The 16,871-nt window shown below is 34.8% G+C and overlaps 2 protein-coding genes across 3 annotated transcripts; both read left to right on the plus strand.

Annotated features, from left to right (window-relative positions):
* Window positions 1-3,310: 3,310 nt before the first annotated feature.
* On the plus strand, window positions 3,311-14,029 carry LOC107433249 (uncharacterized). 2 transcript variants are annotated; one of them, XM_016044507.4, is made up of 24 exons: window positions 3,311-3,646; window positions 5,419-5,499; window positions 5,633-5,732; window positions 5,836-5,920; window positions 6,025-6,074; window positions 6,643-6,722; window positions 6,977-7,036; window positions 7,129-7,228; window positions 7,324-7,401; window positions 8,206-8,273; window positions 8,398-8,466; window positions 8,547-8,624; window positions 8,711-8,806; window positions 9,333-9,403; window positions 9,549-9,626; window positions 9,761-9,854; window positions 10,580-10,678; window positions 11,265-11,476; window positions 11,579-11,693; window positions 12,362-12,493; window positions 12,579-12,686; window positions 12,765-12,874; window positions 12,964-13,065; window positions 13,158-14,029. In XM_016044507.4, exons 1-24 carry the CDS (start codon window positions 3,602-3,604, stop codon window positions 13,684-13,686), a joined length of 2,640 nt encoding a protein of 879 aa, XP_015899993.1. In that variant the 5' UTR covers window positions 3,311-3,601; the 3' UTR covers window positions 13,687-14,029. The 2 variants fall into 2 exon arrangements, with proteins under 2 accessions (XP_015899993.1, XP_048321451.1); XM_048465494.2 differs by lacking the exons at window positions 3,311-3,646; window positions 5,419-5,499; window positions 5,633-5,732; ... (1 more) ...; window positions 6,025-6,074; window positions 6,643-6,722 and having other exon boundaries at window positions 7,026-7,044.
* Window positions 14,030-15,017: 988 nt separating this feature from the next.
* On the plus strand, window positions 15,018-16,715 carry LOC107433250 (outer envelope pore protein 16-2, chloroplastic). Its single transcript, XM_016044510.4, has 7 exons — window positions 15,018-15,230; window positions 15,373-15,424; window positions 15,590-15,664; window positions 15,890-15,921; window positions 16,018-16,051; window positions 16,201-16,268; window positions 16,414-16,715. Exons 1-7 carry the CDS (start codon window positions 15,090-15,092, stop codon window positions 16,555-16,557), a joined length of 546 nt encoding a protein of 181 aa, XP_015899996.1. The 5' UTR covers window positions 15,018-15,089; the 3' UTR covers window positions 16,558-16,715.
* Window positions 16,716-16,871: the final 156 nt, after the last annotated feature.

Here is a 16,871-nt window from a genome sequence, read left to right on the forward strand (position 1 = left end):
TTATGACTGTTATATTACTAATTCCAATTAAAAAAGCAATCGACATGAGTGGTAATGGACCATTTATTTGTAAAAAGTAGACCCATAAAAAGAGTTTTTATTACTTCCATTGTATACAACTATACATGTTGTTCATTGCACTTTCAAATTGAGTATCTGACCAAAGTAGTAAACAAAAAGTCAGGTTTAAGGCTATACGCATCCGAGGTCCTTTGTATTAGTATTGCTACATTTCCTAAACAGTATTTTGATATGCGTCAAAATGTCATAAGTTGGGAAGTCTTTGTGTTCAAAGTCCCACCTAATATAATCTGCAAATTAATAAACGCACTAGGAAGTTTTTATGTGTGACTCGGAACATGCATATATAGAAAGGAATAGGAAAAATATATATATAAATTTACGGTCTTTTAACCTATATTATTTTATGGAAAACAAATTGATGGGTAAACGTGTCCAAAGACATGGCCAAATATTCTTGGTCTGAATCTCACTTAGGTGCCTGTAGTCACTTATAGTAAGTTATTTTGTGGTCCTTTGGTATATGAAATAGGATATACATTTGAAGCTTTTACCCAAAAAAAGATATATATTTGATACCTTTTTAATTGTATCCTAACTAATCCATACATATATGTAAATCTTTAAGATATATATATATATATATATATATATATATATATATATATATATATATGCAGTGAGTCTAGGATAGGGACCGACTTCACATAAGTCAATGCAGACAAAAAATATGATAAAAATGACACTTATTGGATGTGTAAATCTGGCATGAATGATCCAGATTGAAACTGACTTTCATATGTAAATTTTTGTCTCCCTTCTCCCCTTCGCACCTTTACCTTTCTCTTCTATTCTCTTCTCCTTTTCGCCTGTGCTTTCCATACTTCCACCCACCATGCCAGTGACGTTGAGCTAGCATCCTCTCCAACTTGCATGTGACATTGAGCCACCACCATCTCCAGTGACCATTAATGAAATCTCACATACTCAAGATTAAAATCATGGATTTTAGCTAAAACCAATATTGTATTCATCTATGTATATTGACTACCTTGCCAATTTACAAAATGTTACTTTCATGTGTTTTGTTTTCAGCATTTTCATCATTTAGCAAATTTTGAAGTGTTTTGGCATAAAGCAAGAATGTAGTTTAGTAATTACGATCATTGAAAAGATTTAATAATTTCTTTTTAGTTTTTTGTCTTTTTAAACCATTTTTCTTTTATTATCTTGGCAGTTGAAGATAGAGTCATTGCTCCGTTTGGGTGTGTTTTATTATTTTGTTTGATTCATAGCTATATGAATTAATATACATAGAATAACAAGAACAGAAACAGAGAGATTGTTATTTTTTCTTTAAAGTTTTCATTCAGCTGGTTTTATCTTCCTATTCTTTCCATAAGTCTTTGGCATTTTCTTTTTCTTATTGGTTTTTACATTGAAAAACTAATTAGAAACAGAAATAGATCTAATTTTGCTTTTGGGGGTTTGGTAAACAAAATAGGAAGCTTGGTTTTCATCATTTCTGGTAGGATGAATTGTTTTCTTGACAAACTTAATTCCTAGTTTTCACTATAACTTTTTTCCTTTTTAATTATTTGTTGGACTTTTAGTTCATGGGTTCTTTATTTTTGGACTTCATATAAATTTTATTAGCATCAATGTAACTTCTATGAAATTTAAAGGCGTTACTTGTAAATTTTTTCTTTTAATGGGTCATGATAAACTATCTTTTAAATCCTACCTTGTCTTCGAAATGATGGAACATACCTCAAACTACGTAGGCTACTCTCTGAAATGGTGGAACATAAGTTGGTGCAAGCAAGTCCAAGCTGGTGCGAGTGGTGCGATTTGAAATTTTGGCAAATTTGGTGTGAGCTGGTAAGAGGAATGTAGGTTCTGAATCTTGGAAATGGTGAAAAATAAGCTGATGTGAGTTGGTCTAAGGTGGTGCGATTTGGAATTCTAGCAAAGTTATTTTGGAATTTTGGCAAACCTGATGTGAGCTGGGTGGAAGCGGGAATCCAGTTTGCTCACGAGCGAGAAGGGGAGAAGGGAGGCAAAAATTCACACGTGAAATCCAACTTCAATCTGGGTCGTTCCTGCCAGATGTGCACATCCAACATATGTCATTTTTATCACATTTTTTGTCCGCATGGCTTGTATAAGGTCGATCTTTATCCTAGACTCACTGTATATATGTATGCACATATATAAACCCCTCTAGTATCTCTCTTAGTCGTTCATGACTGTTCATTTGGTTTACTTTTTCATAGATTTAGTAAATATATTGTTATTCATAAAAAAACTATATTGATTAGAATGTTGTCAAAATGAATAATTTTGTTTGTTTTGGAACTTTTTTCTTTTCACCAAGTCTCTTCCCTTGAATGCATATACAAACTATGAATCTCTCTTCTCTCTCTTACTCGTGAATAAGAGATTGTTTTTTTTTTGAAAGTTGAATAAGAGTGTTATTATTATTATTATTGTTGTTGTTTTTATTTTCATGAAGCCTCATTTTGCCTAAAGAAAGGAGGAAAATAAAAAAGACGTATTGAGATATGATGTAATAATTTTAAATATCACATGTAACGTTCATGGATGGAAGTGCATGCCAATAGACTCGAATTTTGTTTGGAAATGAGAAAATAATATTTAATATAACTTTATCTTATTCAAATATGGAAGAATAAAAGGTACAATTCGTTAAAGCACTTCTAATGGTGACATCTTTGTATCTATATGTTTTGAAGCTCTGAATTCCCCATGGCTTTTGAATTCCATTAGGTCGCAAAGGGAAGCATGCCATCCTTTGCAATTGCAACCTCATTTCAACTGTCCGCATATCCACCAACCACAAAACGCCACGTGTTATTACAGTATCTATTTGACAAGTCCAACTAGTTACTTTCAGACTACCGTTATGTTTCATTAAAAGGTTGCACAGCTTTTGGTACTACCTAGGGTGAAAGGAACTCCTGTCACGCTATGATTGGTTGGAATTTCACTCGTAGTCACTGCTAAATTCACTTGAAACTACACGTGTTATATTCTCCAGGCTCCAATTAGAAGTACAGTGCGTGTCTTTTAGAAACGGCGGGTACGGGACCCACTCTCGAGGTTCACACTAAACTCTTCCTCCGTGATTTGATCGCGGGAAGAAAGCGCGTGGATGTACGCAGGACTCTAAGGTCAATGGCTTCGTCGTAGTTAAACGAAGAAATTGAGGGTATTTAAGGGATTGTCGTTTCTTTCTAACATGCGTAATAGTTTTCTACTTTTCTTTCTCTTATCGAGGGTCGGGGGCTAGACACTTGCACAGAAAAGAATAAAAAGAAGAGAGAGAGAGAGAGCGAGAAAGTGAGAACATCGATGGCTCACGCTGCTACGTCAATGGCGGTTAGGGTTTTCTATTGATCCCCAGGACACTTTTATCTCCTTCTTACGTCGCTTTCTCTCTCTCTCTTTTGCCTTGCCCTCAAAACCCTAATTCTCAAAAACATATCTTCAATTCATACGCTTCGATTCAATCTCTCCCAATTTCAGCTTCCAATTCGAATCGCATAAGAGGAGCTGGATGGGCGCACCGGAGAAATCACACACCAGCCTTAATTCGATGCAGGTGAGTTTGCTTCACTTCAATTGAAAGCTTTACCACTTTGCCCTAGAATTACGGTCAATATTAGATATATTTGTTATTGCTGCCTGGGAAGCTTTATATTGGATTTTTTAGTCTTAATTCTAGGTTTTATTTTATCTTCGGTGTAGTTAAATACTCTGGTACAATTTCATTTCTGGCGGAGTTGGATGCCTTTTGGGGGCGAGTATTAGTATTTCTTATTCGATTCTTTTAGGTTTTCAGTGGAGCTAGTTGCTCTTTTGTTTCATAAGGTCCCCATGATTTTTTCCCAAGTATTGGATTGTTCAAATATTTTTGGTTGGTGGGTAGCCAAAAGAGGCACTGCGGGAGAGTGTGGTAATTGGAACTGGTCAGTTTAATATAATACCAGTGTAGTTGGCTGTATTCCTTTCTTCATGGCAACACTGTTCTCTACTGTAAGTGCAGTGTAGTTGGCTGTATTCCTTTCTTCATGGCAACGCTGTTCTGTTGGAATGTTACATGGAACAAATTGATGATATGTAAGAATGTACTTTTAGCTTTTGAGGAACATATGCTGTTGAACTGTTTGATAACAATACCTGCATTGATTTGAATGGGATGGATTAGTATGATCTAAGTTCTCATATGGAAACTCTTGCACTGAGGGCTGAATGTGTTTTATTTTATTTTATTTATTTATTTTATATATATTGAAGAAGGATGATTTTGGTTGTTTGGTATGTGAAAAATTTCGTCAATACTCATGTTCATATATTTGTTTATGGACACCTTGGTTGAGCTCATGTTGAATCTTGATTCGGTTAGCAATGTGGATCCTGAAACATATCGAAATTTGTTTCAATTATACATAGTTTATTTTTTCTGTGGGGTTTTATGGCTCTGTCTCTTATTATCAAGTCCACGACTTGGGAAGATTGATGTTGTGTTTTACTGTTAGCTGGATACCTGTCTTTTTAAAGAACTTTTTCCTCCCATAAACTAACAGATCTAATTGCATATAGTAATTTTACAAAGCCAATTTTATCGGTCAGCATTTTTCTTCTCTTATCTTTCTTATTTGGCAATTAGTTTTTATGGATGTAGAGTTGTTTCTGTAGTTTAATATGTTGACTTGAATAATTGTGAAACACCGAAATCGAACAGATAAATTTTGCTTACATGGGGTATCTCAACCCTGTTTCTCATTTTGAGATCACATTTTTAATGGAACACTAGTTATTACTCCACTTGACTTGTCATACGTCAAATTTCTTAAGATTTCACTTTCTACAGCATCCGCACTTTTGTACATTTGTATCTATTGTGGATTTGCATAACTGCATATGTGCATATATGCTCACGTATGCACAGTTATACACTTCTACACAATGGATAGACTTTATTCTACCATCATCATTGCACATTTATCACTCTTTAATCTACAATTTCACGTAATTATTTTGATTTCTAGGAATATCTTATAACTGTTTTAAATTAGTAAAGTTCACAAAATCTGTAATTATGCTACTTATTTTCACGAAGTGATTATGTCTCTGGTGGAAAATATCATATTTTTGTGAAGCTAACATGTCATGGTAATTTACTAAGTTTTATGCTTTTCTTTCTCATTTTTGGATGAGTAAGTATTATTAATTCTGTCAATTTTAATTTTCTGAATAAGTTTGTGGTGCATTATATTGGACTTGAACGTTTAATCTTTTTAGTTATCATGGTAACCAGAAGCATGAATAACAAATGGGTGGAATAACTTTTCTTGTTAACTATAATTTCAGCGTGTTAAGGTCTATCGTTTAAATGATGATGGGAAATGGGATGATCATGGAACTGGGCATGTCACTGTCGACTATTTGGAGGTATCTTTTTGTCTCTTTGATCTGGCTTTATGTTTGTCTGATACAGACCCATTCATTCAAGATTTTATTTTACTTTGATGATTATTCTAAAGTTGAATTTTAAGCCTGTTTATCTGAGTGTTTAATAACACAGAGATCAGAAGAGCTGGGTTTGTTTGTTTTTGATGAAGAAGACAATGAGACATTGCTTGTGCATCGTATCAGTTCAAATGAAATTTACAGGAAGCAAGAAGGTATTTATGTGTTAATGGGCTTTGTTATGTTGCTCCCTTTATCTTTAATCAATGGTCTGCATAAGCTTGCATTAAATTGTTCAATTTGGGTTTTGTTTTAAAGATACAATTATTTCATGGAGAGATCCAGAACAATCTACGGATTTAGCACTTAGCTTCCAGGAGACTACCGGCTGCGCTTACATATGGTAAATATTGGAGAAATTAATTTTCTTCTTTCTGTTGTTATTGTTATTGTTATTTGTTTCTCTTGCCATGTGCTTATACTAATTAGCATTCTTGTTTTGTTTAGGGACCATATCTGCAGTGTGCAAAGGAATATCCACTTCACTTCTCTTAACAGTAAGTTTTTTCATTATATATTTGAAAACCATATAACATTGCTCTCCCTTATTGGCCTTTCTATTTTTTTGACCTTTGTAAATATTTAAGATGGTTTTTATAAAGACTGTATAATGTTATTCTCTTTATATTCTGCATTTTACTTGTGAACCTCATATTTCCTATTTAAAACTTTGATTTAAAACCTGAGTGTTCTAGTTAGATGCTTTGCAGAAGTAGTGACACATAGCCCAAGTTTATTTCCCCCTCTTGATAGTGACAGGATTTTCTTTGCTATTTCTAAATGAGAATTAGAAGGATACCCCAGTATACTTTGTGCTGCGCTCTGCAACTAAATTTGTTTTTGGGGTTATTGAACTTTCTTTTCTTTGTTGAAGGAGTTTGATTTTGTAGGGAAGGTCTGGAATAGGAAAAAGAGTCCTTGTATACCTTAGAAAGTAATAAGAATGTCTTTTTTAAACAAGCTTAAATTGTGTGGGATATAGCTGCATTTTTGCTTTGCTTTTGGTTTTTGAATGTGGTTTCATGATTCCTTAAAATCTGATATTGTATTTTTTGATATCTGTAGATGAGACATTTCACAGTGACAACAGTGAATTGAGAGAGCTGCCTGCAGTTGAGCTATCTACACTTCCCTTAATACTTAAGGTACTAAAGGATGATTAAGTTTGTCTTATATATCATATTGAATCTGTACTTATTTCCTTCTAGTATTCTTGATGTCCATGATAGAACTCATTTTTGAGTTTATGTTTTTTAACCTAATGGACCTTTTTCTTAAATGTTTTTTAGGAATTATCTTTTCCAGATTTTTTCTTATTGGATTGCATTGATATTACTTGTTAGACCCATTTCTGTTCTTCTTTATCCCATTTTGAAAGTATATTTTATTTTTCTTACAGACTGTTGTTGAGAGTGGAATTGCTGATCAAATGCGGCTGACAGACCTAATATTACATGATGTAAGCTTGTAAGCTTTGTACAGGCTTCGTTATTCCATATATATTTTGATAGTTTGTCTTGTTGATATTCAGCCTTGCCTATGTTTATGCAGCAAGATTTTTTCCGAAAGCTGATGGACCTATTTAGAATCTGTGAAGACTTGGAAAATATTGATGGTCTTCACATGATATACAAAATAGTAAGAGGGATCAGTAAGTTCTCCTCTTTGCTCCTATATGTTGTTTAATTTGTTGCCTACATGCATATTATTAATCATTACTGATTGATTTGGGTATTTTATTTGCAGTTTTGCTCAATAGTCCTCAGATATTTGAGAAGATATTCGGTGATGACTTGATCATGGATATTATTGGTTGTCTTGAGTGTAAGTTCTGTTTCCATTTTGGCTATTTAGCTCTTGATGTGCTAATATTTGGATTCTGTTTGTATGCCATACAATTATGGATATGTTGGTTACATCAATCATGGCTATTGTATTTGTTGGCATTGAGAAAGTTCCTCTTTAGCTTATCTAATGTTGGGGTTGTTTATGATTGTCTAGCCTTTTATCTTTTTGGTCCCTTGATTTTAGTTCCCACATCCCTTGAGTGATATTGGAATGTTGCTAATTAATTTGTTTCTAATCCTGTTAAGAGGCTTTTGTCCATGTTTAATCTATGTTGATGTGAAACTTGTAGGTGGGTACAAGACCCTTGCCAATTTATGGGTTTGAAGTTGATGGATCTGACTGTGTTGTGTTAAATGGTTATAAAATTTTTTAGAAAGCTTTCCACCTAAAGGGATAAATCATTCAAAAAAATTTAGCATGTGTAATCTCACTCTCCTCCCCTCCCCTCCCCACACCCCCCCCCCCCCCCCCCCCCCCCCCCCTCCTCCTCCTCCTCCTCTTCTCCCTTTTTTTTTTTTTTGGATTGTCTCTCTGGTGTGCATGGCATCCAAATTAAGGGTTCTTTTTTATTCATTTATATTTTTTTTATTTACAATTTTTGTTATTTATCTAATTTTTTAAATTCTGCATATGTGAATATTCTTCTTTTTCTTTTACTGATGATCTTCTAATCATATATGCTTGGGTTTATATGCAAAGGATGGTGTTGGATGTGTGCTTTAGTGTGCTACTTTTTGTTGTTGTTTCCAACAATCATGAATCACTCTTATGGGCTTGCAGATGATCCTGAAGTTCCTCATGTCCAACATCATCGAAGCTTTTTAAAAGAGCATGTTGTTTTTAAGGAGGTAATATCTGGTATCTAGTTAGTAGTCTCTACAAGGGAGTGACCGGGATTGGAGGATGAGGGTCAGTTGGATGAAGAAGTTGTTATTCTCTCTGCTCAGTATTTATCTTATTTGCTTTTTGTAGGCCATACCAATTAAAGATGATCAGGTTCTTTCGAAGATACATCAGACATATAGAGTTGGATATCTGAAGGTTTGTATGTTTTGTGTTGAACCTTTTTGTTTCATTCTTCATTTGGTCTTGCAATTCTTACTTACCATAACTTCATTTAGGATGTCGTTTTGGCCAGAGTATTGGATGAGGCCACAGTTGCAAATCTTAATTCGATAATTCATGCAAACAATGCAATTGTAAGATCCCATAAATAAGCTCAACTCATCTGTTTAGACACTGGCTCTATATTATATACCCATAAAACTTTGTTATATTGCTGTAGGTTATATCTTTGTTAAAGGATGACAGTACCTTTATTCAAGAATTGTTTGCAAGGTTGAGATCACCTTCCACGTCTGCAGAATCCAAAAAGAATTTGGTAATTATTCATTCCTTTGGCACTGTTTTATTTTCTTTAAATCAATGACAAGATGTTGGTAACTTCAACTTAAAGGATAAATATGTGTTTCTAGTTATATATTCACCCACCCAAAAAAAAAAAAAGCTGTCCTTTTAGTTATATCAATTTTTTAAAATTTCTATTCTTGTGTGCTGATTGTCTCATTTGCTATTGCTTTTGGATCTTTTTTCTCTGAATATTTACAGATCAATCTTTCTTTATTGCTTTGTTTTTAAATTAGATAGGTTGCTTTTTAAATGTCTCACCTATTTGCTGCTAAGCTATCGTTGTTGCCATCTGATGTTGTTATCCATATCCAAGTACATGTACGTTTGAAGGCAGGATGGTCATATGGAGGATTTCATGAGTTTGGCACAGAATAGATCCATATAGTGATTTTTAATTTATGTGGTTTCTAAAGCCTTTGTGTTTTCTGGATGCAGTTCTTTGGTCATGACATTTCACAACTTTTGACCATATTTATTCTTCTTCTTTCACATAATAGGTATACTTCTTGCATGAGTTTTGTAGTTTAAGCAAGAGCCTGCCAATGGTCCAGCAGCTCCGGCTATTTAGGTATGTGATTTCTGAAGAAGCATATGTTATCCAGTGTAGCTAGGGTATGTTAAGTGAATTATTGTTTATTTATTTATTTATTTTTTTAAAGTCTTCTAATGGACTCGAATTATTATCTAATCTAAGGGTCAAATATATTTTGTAGAGATCTCATGAATGAGGGTATCTTGGACATTATCATTGATGCTTTGCAGAGTCAAGACAAAAAGCTTGTATTAACTGGGTAATGTTGACTGCTAAGTAACCATTTTCTCTATTTATTCTAGCTAGTCTTTGTCTTGCTTTGCTTGTTAGAAATGTTTCCTTTTTATCTTTCTACTATATAGTTCTAACAACAAGTGATTATCATGGATGCAGGACAGATATCCTCATTCTTTTCTTAAATCAGGATCCACACCTTCTCCGTTCATATGTTGTTCGCCAAGAAGGAATTCCACTTCTAGGACTCTTGGTATGCACTTCACCAAGTCTTTTCTTGCATGCTAGATCTTGGAAAAATCTAACAGCTACTACTCATAAGATCAGTTATTAATGTTTAAAAGCTGGGGGTGTCTACTGGCCTTGGGGGGCCTAAAAAAAAAAAAAAAAAGAAAAAAGAAAAAGTAAAGTAATATTTGAAAAATAATTATAATGAAACTATTTAATAGGTTAGGATAAGGATTGACTCTGATGTGTTAGCTTTTGATATATATGTGTTGCTAACTGTGTCTTGATAATTGTTATTTCCTTTGGAAAACTCTGGTTAGAGCTAAAGATAATTTGTTTGAAATAATAGGCCTTGAGAGTTGTTCATAAGATATTATATGTTAGTATCAGCTATTCACCTAATTGTTCATAATTCGCTGTAACTATTTGATAAACATAAGAGCTTATGGACAGAAATATTTGATAGAGGAAGAATGAGGCCCTGAAACAGTTGTGCACATGCAAATGTGCTTAAATGAATTTGCAACATGTTTTAACTGAAAGTTGTGCAGTAAAATATCCAAATGCATACAACTAGGGTTGTTTTCAAGCATGATGCATCAAATCTTTGCCGTAGACCAGAATGCTTTTTTGAACTCCACTTGGTATTAAAAGCTAGTAAGACCACTTCAGCAATTTGAAGTTCACTATGTTGGAGGGATGCATGCCATCTTAAACAATATTAATATGCAGTGTTTTGTCTACTTACAGGTTAAAGGAATGATAACAGACTTTGGGGAGGACATGCACTGTCAGTTTCTTGAAATTCTTCGTAGTCTACTAGATTCATATACGTTGTCAGGAGCACAGGTGGGTGCATTGACCGTTTGTTATGTGTTGAATTAATATTTTCTTTTGAAGTTCTGGTGCTTTCTTTTATTATATGCTTGCTTCTTTATTTGTCTTTGAGGATTAGTCATTGGCCGTAAAAATACACAGTAAATTTCCATTGGTTGATGTCTTATTTCTGTTTGTTTGGTTGGGTTGAATTTTTGCAATTTACCAGGTCAAGATTGTCACCCCATTCTGATCTTGCTTCCATCTTCATTTCTGTAGAAATTAAAACTGTCCATGAATTCAATTGTGGATTTGAGTTTTTAACTTTATGTGGGGTGTTTCCATGGATTAATTTTTTCCTGTTTGTCCTTTCTTCAAGATTCTAATGTTAATAGATTGTGCAACTTTGCTTTTGGAGTCTGCAACATGTTTTTGAGTTTATTTATGAAGGTGTAACATTTTTGAATGTTGATTTGTAGTTTATTATATTTCTGCTGAATTGTTGGAAAACTTGTCAGTAAAACTTTCATGTAAGATGAAGTTTTCTTTTCTATGTTAGTTTTAAGTATCCCTATATTTGGTGGTGTTTTAAGTCTTTGTTTTTGTTATTTTGTTGCAGAGAGATAATATAATCGACATTTTCTACGAGAGACACTTGGGTCAATTAGTTGATGTTATTACAGCATCATGTCCTCTGGATAGGAATGCTCAATCTATTGGTAAATCTTCGGGCTCTGGTGGAAGAGTTCAGGAAGTCGTGAAGCCTGAAATTTTGTCAAACATATGTGAATTGCTATGCTTTTGCGTAGTCCACCATCCTTATAGAATAAAGTAATTATTTTGGTTCTCGTTGGCAATCATTTAGTGATTAATTTGTGCTACTACTGATCTGTAACCTTGGAAATATGTCTCCTCTTTTTGTTTCTTTTGCAGATGTAGTTTTCTCCTAAGTAACGTGATAGATAAAATTTTGTTACTGACACGAAGAAGGGAAAAATACCTAGTTGTTGCTGCTGTTCGGTTTGTTCGGACTATTCTCACCCGCCATGTAAGCGAGTTTGTTTTGGTTTTGGAAGAAAATATTCTCGTAATATTTGTAATTGTTATAGCTTGATAGTGATTTTCGTAATATTTGTAATTGTTATAGCTTGATAGTGATTTTGATAAAAGTAGATCATTGTTTGCTATTCAGTTTTTTTAACCTGTGCGTGTCATTAAAGTAAACGGAAAATTTTAAAGAGTGATACTCATTTGTACATGAAATATTAGCAAAACAAGCAAAGTGCAAATATTTTTAAGATGATGAATTTTTGTGAGAAGAGAAAAGTGAGGTATATGTTGTTCTGATTAATAATTAATTATGAGAATGGACAAATTTTATTATTATCTTTTCATGTGATGCATCTCAAAATTGGCTGAAGACCAAAATTATGCTACACCAGGCTCTTGGTTCTGGCCAAATGTTTGATAGTGATTTCTTCGAGTGGCAAAACGATGATAAGCCCAGCAAAACTTTAACCCAAAATTAGATAGTTCATCAGGTCTTTTGGTTACTTATTTTGCACGATTACTAAAATTATCAGGATCTTTTTATTGGCAGTTATTCATAGTTCATCAGGTCTTTTGGTTACTTATTTGCACGATTACTAAAATTATCAGGATTCTTTTATTGGCAGTTATTCACTAAATGTATTGGAAATGTTTACAAATCTGCAGGATGAGCATCTTATTAGTCACTTTGTTAAGAATAATCTTCTCAAGCCAATTGTAGATGCCTTTGTTGGTAATGGCAATCGTTATAACTTGCTCAACTCTGCTGTTTTAGAGCTTTTTGAGTACATCCGAAAGGTGCATTCTCTATTCACCTTTATTTTCTGGTCTGGAATATGTATGGAACTAGTTAATTATTTGTGTGCCTTTTTGTTTCATGCAGGAAAATCTGAAATCATTGCTTAAATATGTCGTTGATTCATTTTGGGATCAGTTGGTCAAATATGAGTATTTGGCATCTATTCACTCTCTAAAAGTTAAATATGAGCAGGTATGCTCCAGTTTCCAATCCTTTCAGATTTCTCCAATTTGAATTCACAGTGTCTTTATCTGACTAGTGTATGTGTAGTGTCAAGAGAATTGTGGAGCAAAAGGCACTGTCAGTGTGTCAGACCCTAGAAAAAGAATTGATGATCGTGCTTTGGAAAAAGAGGAGGAAGACTATTTCAATGAAGATAGGTATGAATCTCCACTAATGAAATTAATTCACATGATCCTGCTAAGATTTTCTACCCCTACAGCCACTGAATATGGAAATATGTAATCAGTGATGAAGAGGACACAGCAACTGCATCCATGTCGAATTCCGAGAAAGCACAAGTTCATCCTGTTTTAGCCAATGGAGTTGCTGCAAGCTATCAAACGTCAAGGTATTATATGTTTGAAGTCTGATAAATATTAATATATATATATATATACATGCATATATATTTTCCTTAATGTAATTCATGAATTTTTGTAGTCCAAGATCTGGTGGGCTGGTTGATTATGATGATGACGAGGATGATGAAGACTACAAGCCACCACCAAGGAAACAGCCTGATACGGATGAGGATGAAGGAACAATGGAGTCCCTTAGGTTGAAGCGAAAATTATCTTCAAAGGATAAGGAGCCTGAGCTAAGTAAGAAGCAGAGGTTGGGTAAAAATTCTAAATCAAAAGATAGTGTATTTGCTGCGTTGTGTTCAACCCTGAGTCAGGCAGTGCTACCTAGTAAGAAAACTGCAAGCTCTGTGCTTACAACTCCTCACACAGTGGATGGGGACAAGAGCTCAGGGGAGGAGAATCATCAGGAGAACGAGGTAGCTGTTTCAAGAAGCTGTTCTGAGAAGAGCAGTCGGGATGAGAACCACAGAGAGAATGAACCTGCCGCTTCTAGAAGCTGTTCTGAATGCCTGCATGGTGCTTCTGATAATAGGCAGTTGGGTGGAGAGGACTGTCCATTGATACCACCAAAATCATCACCGGAGATGGCTGTAAATGGATCCTAATTTATTTTAGAATCATAGCCAGCGGGGTTATAGTCTTGCTTTAATTGAACTCATGAACGTGGTTCGTGCTGGAAAGCAGTCCTGGGCCACTGAAGGAACAACACTCATTCGAAGAGGAAGTGAACCAGTGAAGAGGGGATGAATTGGTCTATGGGCTTCCCATCGCCGGTAGGAGGGGATACTGTACAGTGCCATTGGGAGGCCGGAAGAAATTCATATTCACAATGTGGCCTTTTCTACCCCTTCAGTCCTTGAGGGGCTGCTTTGAGTTTGATAGTTGTTTTTGTAAAACATTCATCAGCATTGATTTTCTTTATCCAATTTCCTCTTCTTTTTTCGTTTACCTTTTTCTTCCCATTATTGGGTCTTGAGTTTGTGTTTTTGTTGTTCCTCTGTCTTTTGAGCCTATATGAATGATGTGATTGGGGAAAAAAAAAAAAAAAAAAAAAAGAAAAAAAAAGGAAAAAAGAAAAAAGGAAAAATGGGGCAGCAAGGTATGCCCTGCATGGTTCCCCTCTTGTGGTTTTTTATCTTTCCTTTTTATTTTGGAAGTGGGTTTGGTTGTAATACAGAAAAAAGGGGTAGTGAGTGGGTGATAGGGAGGCTAATTGTTGTCAAAATGTAGAAGTGAATCTCATTTATAGAATTATTGTAAATTAGTCATTGTTAACTCGCTAATAACGCAAGCAAACTTTTTATCTTTGTTTTTTCTTTTAACTCTTTCTGTGACCTCTTCCATAGGATAAAGCAAGCAATCTCTCTCCTTTGGACATATTGGTTGTTTTAATGTGGACAAAGATTTTTGGCGGCCATGGTTTCCGTTTTAATCTAAATCAAATTGCACCGAAGTGAGACGGGTATTTGGACGTAAAATTTATTCATTTTTGTTAAATTTTTACGGCAGAGTCGGTCAACCAAGTAAAATGTATTCATTTTTGTTAAATCAGGATTTGTTTTGAGGGTATTTATTTCTTTGTTTTTCTTGAAAATTAAAGGGCGAAATATTGTGAATGGCGTTAAACTTTTTGAATTAAAAGGAGGTTAAGAAGCTGGTGATATAGACAGCACTGGTTCGGCTGCTCGCTGTTTAACTATAATTGACTGGTTACATGCAAAAGGCCCAGAAGACCCCACAATGCTCAAAGTGGGGCATTGCATATGAAAGACACGTGGCGAGCAGTTCCAAAGAGCGTGCCACGGAGTTCGTAATGTGGTTGAGAGAGTATGACACGTACGTAAAGAGGGATGAACACGTGTCGGCACGCTAACTCCTCTTGTTCAGGTTACTTGGCGGTGTTGCTGTTCTTCTTCTTTTTTCATGGGGTACTAGTAGTAAAGTAACTAGTACGGGTAGCAGTAAGCGAAGAGAACTGGTTGTGTTTGTTTTTTTGGAAATTAAAATCATGAGCCTGGGTGGTGGGAGTGGTAATCTGGAGACTAGGACGTTGCTGGATGAGCTCCGGAGCTTCGATAAGGGCGGTTTCTTTGACTTAGGCCACCCTCTTCTCAATCGCATCGCCGAGAGCTTCGTCAAAGCCGCTGGGGTCTCTCTATCTCTTTTTCTTTTCTTTTCTTCATTTTTTTTTAAATTTTATTATTTTTTTTTAAACATATGTCTTAGCGGTCTTATCGTATTACATATTATAGAATGTTAATAAAGCTCTCTGTTCACTGCACATTTCTCAGATCGGTGCTGTTCAGGCTGTCTCTCGTGAGGCTTACTTTACTGCATTTGAAGGTACAATTACCTTAATTTCTTCTCCTTCATTTAATTTGATTTCATTTGCGTCTTTGGGTTGTTTTCTAAAATTTTATTTATTTTTTCTTTAAATTTAATTTGGCTTTTAAGGAAAATAATTGGTAGTAGTATGATAATAAGTTTATCAAATTGCTTAAAATGCAGGGTTTGATTCAAATGGTAGCAGTGTACCGCCAGAGATTTCGGGTGCCAAGAAGCATCGCTTTCCGGACCTCAAAGGTTTGTGGGATACCAATTTTGAATCTTTGATTGCTTTTAGTTTACTCTTCCTTTTTCTATTACTTCGAGTTGCATTCTTGGTATTTGTTCAAGCCTAATGCCTGTAAAGCTTTTACTACTTCTTTGCATCATTCATAGCTTAAGGGGTGGTGGATCAAAACCCACCACACACTTTTTCTCTCAGGATTATTAGTTTATTTGACAAACTGAAATGTGATTTGGCAGGTGAAACAAACAGAAAATCTCTTGAAGCCATGGTGAGGCTCTTAATCCGAACTTTATATAGAAACATTACCGTTGTTTGTGAATGTGGTTTAAATAATGAAACGATGTTTATCATAATGTTTTTTCAGGTGAAGAGCACAGGAAAGGAATCTTTACAGTGGGGCAAGTAGTTCTAACTTTTATGCATTGGAAGTTTAATGTTGGACAGTTCGTCGTTTCTCTTCAAATTACTGCATTCTGAGAACAACATTGATTTGCCATACAATGTATATTGTGATTTTTGTGTGTATATTTATATATATTCACTGCAGGATTAGCTGCAGGAGTTTATTCGGGCCTCACATATGGACTGAAAGAGGCTCGAGGAGCTCATGATTGGGTAAATGCTTATTTTTTTTTTAAATGATAAATTATAGTACATACTTGAAATTGAATTTCTGCGTATGTGGATCAAACAAACATTTAATGGGTCAAAGCTCTAATAGGGAGCATGGTATTATTTTATTTGTTGGGTTTTGGTGCAGAAAAACAGTGCAGTTGCAGGGGCAATAACAGGGGTGGCTCTGGCACTTACAACAGAGGACTACTCTCATGAGCAGATAGTGCAATGTGCTATAACAGGAGCTGCAATCTCCACTGCTGCAAATCTTCTAACTGGCATTTTTTAGTTCTTCATGGAAAAATATGCACATTTTTTTTTGTTTGGTTTTCCACTACTTAAAAAGGACTCTCTTTCTTTATGCTTTTTTTAGTCTTATAAATATGTGATTTGTATTCACCACCTGTTTCAAGAAACTCATTAGAAGAACCCTTTTGGTCTTTTCTATTTTTGCTTCTCTAAAGGTTTTTTTTTAACATCACCACCAGTACTTCACATCCTGCGTTTGATCTTTTTCTTCTTTAATGGATGGAAATGTTGGTTGTTGAAATTTCCAAGTTGCTTTTCCAAAATTGGAATCGAGGTTATGAAGTCCCTCCAAAG

This window comes from Ziziphus jujuba, chromosome 11, assembly GCF_031755915.1.
Source record: "Ziziphus jujuba cultivar Dongzao chromosome 11, ASM3175591v1".
NCBI lineage: Eukaryota > Viridiplantae > Streptophyta > Magnoliopsida > Rosales > Rhamnaceae > Ziziphus > Ziziphus jujuba.